Source organism: Apis dorsata, unplaced genomic scaffold, assembly GCF_000469605.1.
Source record: "Apis dorsata unplaced genomic scaffold, Apis dorsata 1.3 scaffold_129, whole genome shotgun sequence".
Classification (NCBI taxonomy): Eukaryota; Metazoa; Arthropoda; class Insecta; order Hymenoptera; family Apidae; genus Apis; species Apis dorsata.
The window spans coordinates 917,431-930,932 of NW_006263422.1; the positions used below are offsets into that span (position 1 = coordinate 917,431).

General features: G+C 26.6%; 1 protein-coding gene across 3 annotated transcripts in view; it reads right to left on the reverse strand.

The window, feature by feature from the left end:
• Window positions 1–368: 368 nt before the first annotated feature.
• LOC102679905 (UBA-like domain-containing protein 2) overlaps window positions 369–13,502 on the reverse strand; it is a 16,605-nt gene continuing 3,471 nt past the window's right edge. Inside the window, exons 1-4 of one of the 3 annotated variants that reach the window (XM_031509174.1) lie at window positions 9,766–9,969; window positions 8,089–8,163; window positions 1,344–1,437; window positions 369–1,048 (exon numbers count right to left, since the gene is read on the reverse strand). In XM_031509174.1, coding sequence (XP_031365034.1) covers window positions 900–1,048; window positions 1,344–1,437; window positions 8,089–8,163; window positions 9,766–9,789 — 342 coding nt within the window. In that variant the 5' untranslated portion in view covers window positions 9,790–9,969 and the 3' untranslated portion in view covers window positions 369–899. Of the gene's footprint in view, window positions 1,049–1,343; window positions 1,438–8,088; window positions 8,164–8,249; window positions 8,466–9,765; window positions 9,970–13,502 lie in introns of those variants that run through there. The other 2 variants (XM_031509173.1, XM_006612929.2) reach the window with 2 other exon arrangements.

A 13,502-nucleotide genomic window follows, 5' to 3' on the forward strand; every position in this document is an offset into this window, starting at 1 on the left:
AAATGCTATCCAGTGTCGGCAATTTTTTGTACTATGGTGTGGAAGTGATATTCGATTTCTCATTGACTTCAGCGGTCCCATGAACCGCAAATGTTTCCTATCTAGCCGCGAGTTCTGTAGATCGAGAAACAACAAGGAAGATACCCGGGACGGTGGAGGAGGAGCTTCTCGCTACTCATTTACAACAAGCGGCATTTCTGGACGCATACTAATAATTTCATAAACGCTAAGGAGAGTATCGCTGTCTTTCATAACCATAGGAACTACCGTCCCAGAAGTACAGTTTTTTTAAAAAGGAGAGAGAGAAAAAAGAAATAATCTCTTTGCAAACTTCCTCTTTCTTGTGTTCTTTTCTCTTTTTTTTTTCTTTTTTTTTCTTTTTTTTTTCTTTTTTTTTAATGCGTATCACTCAGAATAATCCAATGGAAGAAGACAAGAGCTTTTTTTTTTTTTTTTTTTTTTCTTGCGAGATGTTTCAACAGGCTCGATCGTCTTGCGTTTTCAATATACAACATATATCAAAGAATAACAAGAATAAACAACAGAGGAATCGTATCGTACCTATTCTATAAATTCCATATATGTATTATAGTCGATGAAAGATGAGGATCCCTTTTCTATGGAGAGATCTCGTTTCTTCTAGGTGCACGTCTAATATAATTATTTGAATTTTCCTCCGTGCACACAATTTTTCAGAAAATCTTGCGTCCTTTTTCTAGGGATAAGGAGATACGAGCGTGTGAATCTCGGCTAATAATCGCTCTTGTGGTTACACAGCGTATAATCCTGGGGAGCCAGTCGATCTTTTATAAACCATGCTTCCTGTTTTAAACACCGTTTACATGCACATCGTGCGACCTCGGGATCTTACACACGGGCCGCCGAATCACGAGTTTCTTTTATCTCTGTGGTTCGCCTAGGCCCAATTGTTGACTCTGTGCTTGCTGTTGCGCGTTCCCGGTTACACTACACCGTCCTCCATGGTGTTGTGGCGCCATCCCAATCTGCATCGAATTCTGATGCAATCCATTTTGACTTGGCGACATTCCTGTAATGATAAAAACGAATTTATCCTTTTAATTTACATACGCATGCATAAATGAGACATAAAACAAGAGTGTAATTATAAAATAACAAAGATTTGCGACATAAGAATGTATCTTTACATTCTTGTGAATTCATATTAATGTATACATTGCTGATAGAAATAATTCTCGTTAGTTGGAAAATATAATGAAGAAAATGAATCGTTTAAATTTAGAGAGAAAAAGATTTAAGGAAAAAATTATATGAAAATATTTTTTTTAATATTTAATAAATTTATTAAAATATATGAAATTTACCCGAAGGAGTTTTGTCGCCCGCAGACATTTTGGAAAACGCTAAAAGTGCATCAGGGAAATTTGGTGGTGTAGCCGGTGTATTACATGGAGTTATCTATAAAAGAAATATATTTTTATAATAATTGCAATCTTCGAAACTATTACTTAATAATAGTAATCGATTTAATTGTCTTAAAATATCTGTATTTGTTTATATTTCTGGATATTGCATGTATAATTATTTAGGTCGAGACTAGGACGCATGTCTATATAGTCGTAAACATAGATTCTTCGTTTGAAGATCGATACTTACATCAACCTCCTTTTCATGTTTGACTTTAAAACCTATGAGAATACAGGTTTAACACATAGATTAAGAATAGTATTTTGTATGCTTACATTTCATTACGTAAGAGTTAAATATCAATTAACTGTTATAAAATAATAAACTACTATAAAAAACACCTACATGATTGTTACTTTTTTAATGTTGTCAATGTTTTATTCATTTCTATTAATATTTTATTCATTTGATATGTAAATAGTTTTATGTAAATATTTTTTTCATACTGTGTACATTTGTGTACATTTATGTTGTTTTGAAAAAATTTATACTTATAAAAAGATTATATTTATTTAAGGAAATTTTAATATTTGATTATTTAAATTCATTAAGAAAAAAAAATATTTTTAAATTTATAAATTTTGTTAACAATTGTTATCAATAGTTTTAAACTTTTATATATTTATTTTGAAAATTTTCTAACCTCAATTATATAATATTCTTCTATTAATTATGAATATTTCTAACTTCAATTATATAATATTCTTATAATCAATATATACATATAAAAGTATTTAATTCCTTTGCTAATATTAATTATCTTAAACAAATTCCATGATGGATCATTATAATAATACATGTTTATGAAGTATTACAGCATTTCGTATTTCATTCATTTGACTAGGCAATTATATATATTTTCCGATGGATAGAAAATTATCAGAGGAAAGAGTTACGCTCGTTTCCTGCTTGTGTCTCGGAAATACGGAACAAGACATTGGTTTGTCTATAAAGCTAAAAATATCCAACGAATGTTTTACGTAAGCCGCAATGAAGCGACACACATCTATGGTAGGCGGGTGAAAAGAGAACAACAAAAGTAGCTTTCTGTGAGTAAGAACTACTCGTCAGTTGTTAAGGTCATTGAACCTTTGGCTCCTGAATGTGATGTCAGCGTACCAGGTGGACACAAAGCAACAATATAAGATGCACATGTGTTCTTGTGTTCTTCGATGCACTGTCGATTAGCTATATATAAATAAATAAGAAAGTGCAAATCAAAATTTGTTATAATTTTTCAATTTAATTATAAATTATAAATTTTTTTTAAAAAGTTAAACATATATGCAAATAAAAATAATTATGGATATATAAAATACGATTGTATCATAAATTTTGTTAATTACAATAAATATTTGAAAATATTATTGATAATATCGTAAAACAAATTAAATTCAAACTTACAATTTAATTCAAATTTATTAACCATTTGAAAATGTGGAAAACGCATAGATATAAATTACTAATCTAAATGACATAACTAATGATAAGAAAAGTAAATCCTAAAATCTTATCTCTAAAATGTAAAATGATGAAATGTTTAACACATGTCCATGTATTTATGTATGTAAAGAAATAAATAAAATTTAATACAATTAATCGACATTTTGTTACTACTCGAGTCAAATGTATATATATTTATAATTATGAAATTTATTTCGATTTTTATTTAGCATTTTATTTATAATATAGATATAAGTATAATAAAATAATCAGAAACATTATCAATTAATTACTTGAACGAGTACAATTGTTCATGATGCAATGATGCAATGTTTACACGACACTGACTGCAGTGGTCGCATAATGGCTTCCCGAAGCGGTATACTTCGACAACATATGTATATACATTAGAAAAGAAAGTAAAGTAAAAATGGTCAGAGAAATCTAGGATTTTGCCCTCAGATTTGAACGTTGTTCATCCAATGTTGAGCCAAGATTTGGCACACAGTTTATCGGAATGCCTCCGACCGAGAATAGTAACACACCTAGCAACTGTCTGCTGACAGTGGTTCTCTGCCTTTCATATCGTTTTGAAATTTATTAGTGAAGTTCACAGTGAAAAGAAGAACGCTCTCGAGTTACAACTCGATGTCTCGTATAAGAAACGAGTAGTACGCCGAGTATCGATAAGCTATAGTTAACACAAATATATAAATACGATTTATCGATAATATCGATAAAATATAAAATATACAGTAGAAAATAACTGACACAAAATATAATAATAAAAATTGACAAAATTTGGATTATATTTTATTTATTTTATTTTGATATAAATAAAGAATATTTTAATATTTTAATTATTTTTTTATTGTCAATTATAGAGAATTCTTTTTAATGTTAGAATAAAATTTATCGAAAACAGAAATATAGTATGATGTGATTCATGAATATTCTATATCAATCTATTATTTTTTTTATTTTATTTTGTACTAATTGTACTCTTTTATAAATACTTTTATTTATACATTAAATATGTGTAAATATATTATTATTGTATGTAAATTATTTAAATAAATATTTATATCATTGTTTTCTCTATTAATTGGTATGATACTACCAAAGTATGATACTATATTTGAAATATATTCATTAAATCCACTAAATATGTAAAAAATCTTAAAAAATTTCTATCTAATATTTAAAATCAAAATAAATTATTTTTGTTTTAAAATAAAAATTAAAATATTTTTTAAAAAAAATTTTTAGAAAAAAATACTTTTTAATTGAAACTTTTATCAGAAAAAAAAGTTATTTCACTTAATATTTTCTTCTGTTTCATAATCTATGTTTGTATATTTGCAGAGAACTTATAGACTTCAAAACATTATTAGAAACCTCTTGTTTAGATAAGCTTTCAACATTTTATCGATTATTATTGAAGAAAAACAAACTAATAATAAAAATGAATGAGGAAAATGAAAGAAATATAACTTTTGTATCCCATGTCAGAACATAACCTCAACACGATTTCGTTTCAAAAATTAAGATTCGGTAAATTTTTGATTTAAATTATTGTTAGATAGCTTCTATAGTGAATCATAAGAAAAATGAAATTTTAATCTCAGAAGAAACAGAAAAGTTAACAAGGAAGAGCTCATTCTGCTGAATCAACGTGTTCATGCCACATAATTTTATGAGTTTTTTAATTAAGTCAAATACTTGGTTGCCATGCTGCAAATGACAGCAACAGACTGTGAAATTAATACGATTCCTCATTTACTATTGAATTGACTTTCATAATTAAGTTAAAATAATAAATATAAAATATGGAAATATGTAAATATAAATAAAAATATAAAATAGATAAATTTATTTTTATCTTGACGTAAACTATACAATTATACTAGTAATCTTTGTAAAAAATCATTAATTTCGATTGTTCTAGTATATACTAATTCTAATGTCAGCGCCAAACAACTGCAAATTTCTAATCATTGTAAACGATCGCGAGAAGAATTCTTTGCGCATGAGAATATGCCAGAAAACATGAAAATAGACCGCCAAACATTGTTATTATTTTCATACATAATTATACAAGTCATATGAATCGTGCCAGTGAATATTATCAAATATAATGCGTTCGTCTTGATGATTCATGTCGCTTGTAACCAAGCAACCACTGCGAATTCGCAAAGAACAAAATCCTGTAAAGGTTATTTTCGTACGTGTAAATCTACAGTATATAGATATTCCTTTTGCTTATTCGACTATGCATTTGTATAGAATACGAGCGTAATGATGACGTTGTATTTCTTGGAAATACACTTGACACTGATTTCATTAAATAGGATATTTTCCTAGTTTAAATTAATTGTATTTTTATCGATGATCAAGAAAATTATAATTATGTAATGATTAATCAGAATATTTAAAAATTGCTATTTTTTAATCAACATATTTTACAAATTTTAAAATATTTTAAAATTTTAAAATTTAAAATATCTTTTAAAAATTTTATTAAATATATTTCTTTAAAGAACTCATTTTCAATAACTTCTTTCTCATTTTTAATGTAACTATTATTTTTTTATTTTTGAATTTAATAATTTTTCATTTGCAAAATATTAGAACATTACCAAGAAATTTTATGCGTGAGCGTATTTTTTGCGTAACATTTCCAGTTGAGAAAAAAAAAATTAACATATGTGAATATCAACAAATGTATTAATTAATATAATGCGGTATGAAGATTAAAATAATAAAAAAATTTGTAAAATTAATCAATTCATTACGACATGTGTAATTACGATATATTACGATATAATTGAAAATAATTTGCGAGATATAAAATGCTAAATGTTCAACAAAAAATAATTTCTTTATATTGAAAGAAATAGAGATACGTTGCTTGCGTTATAAATTAATTGGAAACAATTCATAATATATGGAATAGAATACAAATTATTTATGAAGTCATGCATAAATATACATAAATATACGATAAATAAATATTTTTGAAAATATTGATATATGCTTGATATCTTACGAATCTTCTTTTTATAATCATAATATGTAAAAATAATGTAATATTTTATATATTTACTTTTTTTTGTATTCTCTTTCATGTTTTTATATTTCGAAAAAAAAGATAATCTATTCGACTTAGATCGTGAAATAAAAGCATATAAAATATATTAAATGATCTCATCTCATATGTGATATGTGTGTTCGCATTGTAAAATACGTATGATTTTATATAAGAAGTTAGAGGCACACATCATAATGATGATTTTCCATTTTCTTGATCGGATTGATAAATGAAAATATTTTATCTATGCATTTTATCTATGATGTCATATATGTCTCGCATTTATTATATTTACATAACAGAAGAACGATAATATTTTGTTTACTATTATTCTACGTTAAAACTTTTTTAAGTCTGTGAAAAATTTTTCGAAACTTACATAAAATGATCAATTGCAAAATTTAATTATTATTTCTTTTAGGAATAATAATTAATGCATGAGAATTATGAAAAATAATGAAAAATTATTTTACGTTAGAATACATTATCATCATAAAATTAATTAAAATAAAAAAATTCAGATAATAAAATATATATAATTAGTCAAAAATAATGATTATTAATATAAATTTAAATATCAACTAAAAATAGAAGTGAAATTGATGGAAATAACATTTATCAAACAACAACGATAATGAACAATTTGATACTCAATGACAGACGGAATGAAATTTAATGGCTATTGATTTCTCATTTCATTTCCAACCGTTTGATTTGCATACGATGTAGTATAAATAATTCAAAATAATAAATATCTAGTTATAACAACATTATAATATTTTTTTTAAACTTTATTCAAAAAAAAAAAAAAAAAATGAATTGAAAATTTCAAGAATTGAATTATTTTTATCAAAATATTATCGTTCTTCATTTTCAATTCAAATTTATATTTTTTATGTCTCAAACATAATATTTTTACGAAATGTTTAATAATATTTATAGTTGCTAATTTAACACATTATTATACAGGACGTAGAGCGTGAGTAAAGTTTAAGCCAAATCGATGACTCGAATGCGCACTTCCCCTCACGTTACGTGACGATGCACAAAAATGTAGTAAATCACCAGCGTGCATAAATCGTGTATGAAATCATTGATTAATAGCGGTAAATCAATCAATAAAATATATATAATAAAAATAAAAATAAAGTTCTGTTTTAATCCGTTGAAGACGAATTTTTTTTGGAAAAGAAATATAATAAATATACATTCTTAGTAATCAGTTATAATTCTATATATAAGAAGATATTAAATATAACTTATAGATATTATTTGTGTTTGTATACTTCGATAAGATTCTCGGACTACTATTATCACATAAATCGATCAATATTAATCAAAGTCCTTGAATATACTATAAGTAATATTTTATTTTTTCATAAAAATATATAAGTAAAACAAACAACTATACTAATTTCTAATACGGGACGAAAAGAAATGAATAAATTCCAAGTATTCGCAAAGCAAACAAAATAAAACAATGTCACGTGAACAAAAGACAATGAAAAAATTTCATTTCTCGCGCGTGATCTCGACGCGATTCGCGCAACGAACCTAATGAATAAAATCATTCGCGTGATGTGTCGTGGATCGTTGCACGTGACATAAATAAAGAGAGTCAATGGAAAGGGAAAAGAAGATAAAATACTGCCGCCATAGCCGACGACGACGATGACGACGACGACGACGACAACGCTCCTGACGCGGAAATAGTTTCGTATCGATTAGATGTCGATACAAGAATAAAGGAATGATCGAACTTTTCTGATAGAATTTTCTCAAATTAATTTATTGACAAAAAAAAACTCAGATCTAATACTTATTTTAATGAAATATGACACTATTTATTAATAGTATGATATTGATTTAATATTATACAATAATTATAGCCATAAATAACTAGTCAATAATAAATAAAATATATATAAAATTTAGAAAACTTCTAGAATTCGATATATATAATGGTTTAATAAATGGTTTAACTACTGGTTGAATATTTTCGTTATTTTATCGTATGAAATTATGGTTACATCTTATATTTTCCATTTTTATAAACCGGTTCTTTTCTGCATAATACGACTGTCAAAAAACAAAACGAATCAACTTACTTGACCAAAATGTGTACCAGGTCCTTGTGCACAGGGAGGTATCGCAGCTTCTTGAAAGAAAATACTAAGAGCAGTCTGAAATCATAAAATAACAATTATTAGATTAAACAAATCGAATATATTTCATATTTCGATATTATGTTTATATTATGATTACATAACAATCGTTTTTCAAAATGAATTCTGTTTCTGTTTACGAATCGTATCATTAATCTTCAGACAGCACACAATAAGTCACATAACCTTTAACATGTTCGCGACGATACATACTCTACCAATGACACATTATACACTTATCATATGTTTGTAATTATTGATGATACATTGACTGGTAATTAATAACACATGAAAAAATATTTCAATTTCAAAAAATATGTATTATTACAAATATGTTTGTAAATGTCTTTTGTTTAATTTAACCTAAAAAAATACTGTTATAATCATAATTATTACTTCAAATGTACATTAGATTTTGAACGATATTAAAAAATCAATATTAAAAAAATTGATCATATCACTTTTTTCATCGCTTAGATACACAAAAGATATTCAATTAAAAAAACGTTTAAACTAGTGACCTAACAATAACAAATTCTTTCTGTTAGAATTTCTAACTTGATATGTAAGTATATGCCTGCGCGCGCACGCTCTTGGAAAAGACCTTCAATTCGATTTATTAAGGCGGGTGTGGTTACATTTACAGCGTTAACACAGCTGTACACCAATCGATCGATACGCGCAATTATGTATGACACCACTAGCAACAGATGAATATAATAATGGTTCTGTTTCTATTGCAAGATCGCATTACGTGTTGAAATACAATTCAATCACGCGCTCAAAAATTCTTCGTGCGCTAAGTGTAACAAAATTTCAATAATATGAAATATTTTTTTCAACCATTGTTATTTTTATTCAGTAAAAAATATATTTTTATATTTTATAATTCTTTTTTTGGACAAATAATTATGCATTTTTAACATTTGTAAAAAAAATTTTTTCAAGGATCAAATATAAAATTTATGAATTCCTATATTTTTTCTTTGCATTATTTACACATTACAAAAGTTATTACATTTGTTTGTACACTGTAAATTTTTCGAAGTAATTATATTGATTTATCATTATTAAAGAAATATGTAAATTCTTTATATTTATTTTTTTATATACTCAAAATAATGACAAAAATAGACAAATATAGATACTACAAGATCTAATTTCACAACATGAAATTTATGATTTCTAATTACAAGTGATCACAATTTTCAGTATTTCTATATCCGCACCACGTGATTTCGGTTGCCGGTTGCGGATTGTAACTAAAGATATCAACACAAACTTAAAAATTTTTCACTATTATATTATATATTCTCTCATGACACAATCATATTATTAACTTTAAGTTTCCAAATATTACAAACAGATCAATTTTAAATTCGATGCAACCAAATATACCATTTTGAAACAGATAATCTGTATCTTTATATTTTCCATAATATGGCGATTATTTGCTTCATAGAATTAAAAATATATAACCTAATCGCACGAGATCGCAATAATTTTCGTATCATTCAATTGAATCAAACAACTATCAATATTTAGATAGATCATTGGCTACCTGTAATAACAATTTTTAACCGACCTAATTGCGGTAGAAATTTACATACAGTTTCTTACCAGTTTCTCATATGCACGCGACATACTCGTTTTCGCGAAACTTTGAAAATTGCCTTTCCAAGGAAAACCGTGACGCGCCTTGTTTACTTTTGTTCTTGTATTTCTTCGTACTTGACTCTTTTTATGCGGTTCTCAATCCGTTTTCCGCTAAGTTTTCCTCGAAACCCAGCTTTTACTATGTAGCACCACGACGTTGCTACTCTTGCATGCATCTAAAATATTAACGGGTTGCCTATGGTATCTTTGTTTTGTTAGATTCTCCGAGGAGACAAGAATATACATTTGCGATCACGAGGTATATATATTGTAATTTTCATTTCAGCTATATCAAACGATACCGATAAATCGTTAGCAGCAAATCTTATCTATATTTATCGAGAAACAAAAAGAAATAAGTATCGCGAACAATTTCAGTGAGCGTGTTAATATTAACCTATATTTGCGTTAATAAATCGTGTTAAAGATAACAAACAGTCAAATTATTTGATTATTCGATAAAATTACGTGTTATGTTACGTGGAAGTTTTCTTAGAGTATATATAATATATCTTATAAAGACGATCAGAAAAATTCTTATAGTTACGCTAATTAGAGCATGCATACACGTATTTTCTATTTATTAAGTTATAATATATTTTTCGTCATCGGTGAAAATAAAACGTATAGAAATGATAAATGATTTCTTCTTCTTTTTTGGTATTTTATATTTTTCATAAATTTGAAATCACGATATTTTATTTTTACAAATAAATATATTTACTTAAAAATTTACGATGATCTTTATCGATAATATTGAATAAGTTAAAAATCCTCTTAATCATTAAGTAACTTTTATCTGTCAAATAAATGTGTAATTTAAAAATTTTTGATTGATAGTATATTATATTGATAGTACGGATATATCTTGTTGTGATTAAAAATCGATCTAGAAGCAATTGTGCAAACAAATTTTAACCATTTTTACGATAAAAATTATCTATAATAATACAAATATAAAATTAAGTTAATAACAAATTGAGAAACGAGGTAAAAGAGACATTCATCTGCCGTGTGAATATAGAAGCTAGTAAATCTTGGACAAAATTGTTCCGCGTACCCTAGGCACTTCTCGACCACGTTACGTTCAAATCACGTAACGAGAAAGAACCTGAAATAGATTTCCTACGCTTCAAAGTTTCCAGTTTACCTAGGCGTATATTGTGGAAAGATTTTCAAAACGTAGAGAAAAAAAAATACGAAAGAAATAAAACTAAGGAAACTTTTTATTTCCAGAAATATGTTACAGCTTAAGAAAAATTTGAACATTGTTTTGATACTTATGAGCTAACAATTTCTGTAAATATTATCGATTCATTCAAAATGAAAAGTATACGAAGTAAAATACATAGATTGGAATATATATATTACTTTTTTGTAATTAAATATTATTATGCAATAATATTTATTGTTTTAAATATTTTAGATAAATTTAAAATATTAAATTCTAAAAAATTCTAGAAAAATTCGTGAAAGACCAATGGATTCTACTTAAGTCTATATAGTTTTCAGATGTACGTAGATATCTGAGGACTTTAAGGTCAAACGAAATTTCGTTATATGAAATTTTATCTATCTTCTATCGTTTCAGAATTATGGTTCGGTTTAGTTGCGTGAGATTATTTTGTAAAAGATGAATGTTTGATAACAATTATCGATAGAATAAAATTTAATATTATATTATATTCAAATTTTAGAGAAATATAGTAATATTTTAATATTTTATGTGTATCAGTCTAACAAAAAATAATGTTGATAAAACATATCTCCTCTATGCTAACTTATTGAGATAAGAAACTGTAAGGTTTACATACGTTAATCTATTATTATGACTATTATTATATATCTAAACTAGAAAAGTATGCTTCTTTTCTACATCTTGAAATAATATTTTAACATTATATTTAAATATTTATACATTTAAAAAAAAATTATATTTTTCTATGCACTTTATTTAATATCAATTAGTTGTTTTGATTTAAAAAAAAAATTGGAAGAATCATAAAATAGAATGAATAGAAATGAAAGAGAAGAAAAGCAAAGATGATAAATATTAGAAAAAATATCAATTAAGTTAAATATTGATGTAAAAAAAAACTGAATCATGAAAAATAGAACAGTGCACTTTCAATGGAAGCACTTAGAAACAATTTTCCAAATAGTGAAAATTTCTCTATACTGATTTGATGGAAGCATCATTTCTAAAAGTTGTTCTCATGCGGTTTGAAAACAAACTTCCTTCTCTTGAGCATTCTTTCGAATAAAAGAGAAATGGCACATTGCCACCGATGTAGCGTGCTAATTTTTCACGTTCTTCCGATAAATCTCTGGAATTGTTTTGGTATACCATGGGTACTCGATACGCGTGAAACGCGGTCGAAGAATTTCATGAATTTCTTGAAAATGTCAGACACAATAATAATATATCCTCGATTCATATATTATTAGAATAAATATCGGAAAAAATAAAAATAAATCTAAATTGAATGAAGATCCACTTCTGTTTGACCTTCGTGGGAGAGAGAAACAAAGGATATACATATACAAGCTGTTAACGATGAGAGACACTGACGGCGACAAAAACAGAACAGATGGACTTTGCCAGATGTCACTGCAATGGGATCGTCGTAATCTTGTCGTTCCTTTAGCTTGAAAGCCGACCTCTAAAAAGGATCTTGCGATGCTAAAATGGTATAATTTTGACGATTTGTATCGATAATGGTAACAATAATTTTATTTCTATCTCGAATGGCGTGGCTTCATCATCATGCGTTCGCCATGCAATTACATCCTAATGGCACTTTGCGTTCAATGCTAAAATTAACCAGCATTCGAGGATGAAACGCAAACGAAAGGAATGATATACACATAGTGGATCACCTAATATTATTATCTTGATTTATTTTGATATTTATATTTAAATATAATTAAATCGTAAAATTTTTTTACTTTATAAGAAAAAAATATAACCTTGATAAATATGAAATTTCATTTTTTCAAAAAAATCACGAAATTTAACTCTTGACCAGTAAACTTTGAATCATGTTACTTTTTAAAATTTATTTTCCTTTCTTCAAGTTTTATCTTTTTATCATTCCCATTGTAAGTTTCTTTAAGACCTATTGTAAGTTCTCTATCTGTATACGTTATCGCGGTGCCAATCGCCAAGCTATATGTTTTGATGTTGCTTTGTTCGTGGAATATGAAATATTGAACATAAGCAATGAAACTCTTCAACTATGTATTATCAACAGAAATCAATACTGAGAGACAGAGGAACAAATATGTGTACACAATAAAAGAAAAAAAAAATCATATAATTATAAAAATTAAATTTTTAGTAAATTTATAAATAAGAAAAGAAAAAAAAATATTCCTTTAATAAATTATTTAATTCATTCTTATTGACTAATCTCATTAGATAATCATGAAAGTATCTTGTCTATTGTGTACATGTTACGTATACGTATTTATATCGATACAAATGGATAGTGAAAGAAACGGAAACAGAGAGAGAGAGAGAAAGAGAGAGAAAGAAAGAGCTGGAAAGGTATCGCTGTAGCGTATACATATAAACTTACCAGTACTCATTAGAACCTGTATCGTAATCTGTTGTTAAAAGCATTAGCAGTCGAGCAGAGAAAGTTTTCAGACTGAATTCAACGAACAGACTAAATTCTCTCTCTCTCTCTCTCTCTCTC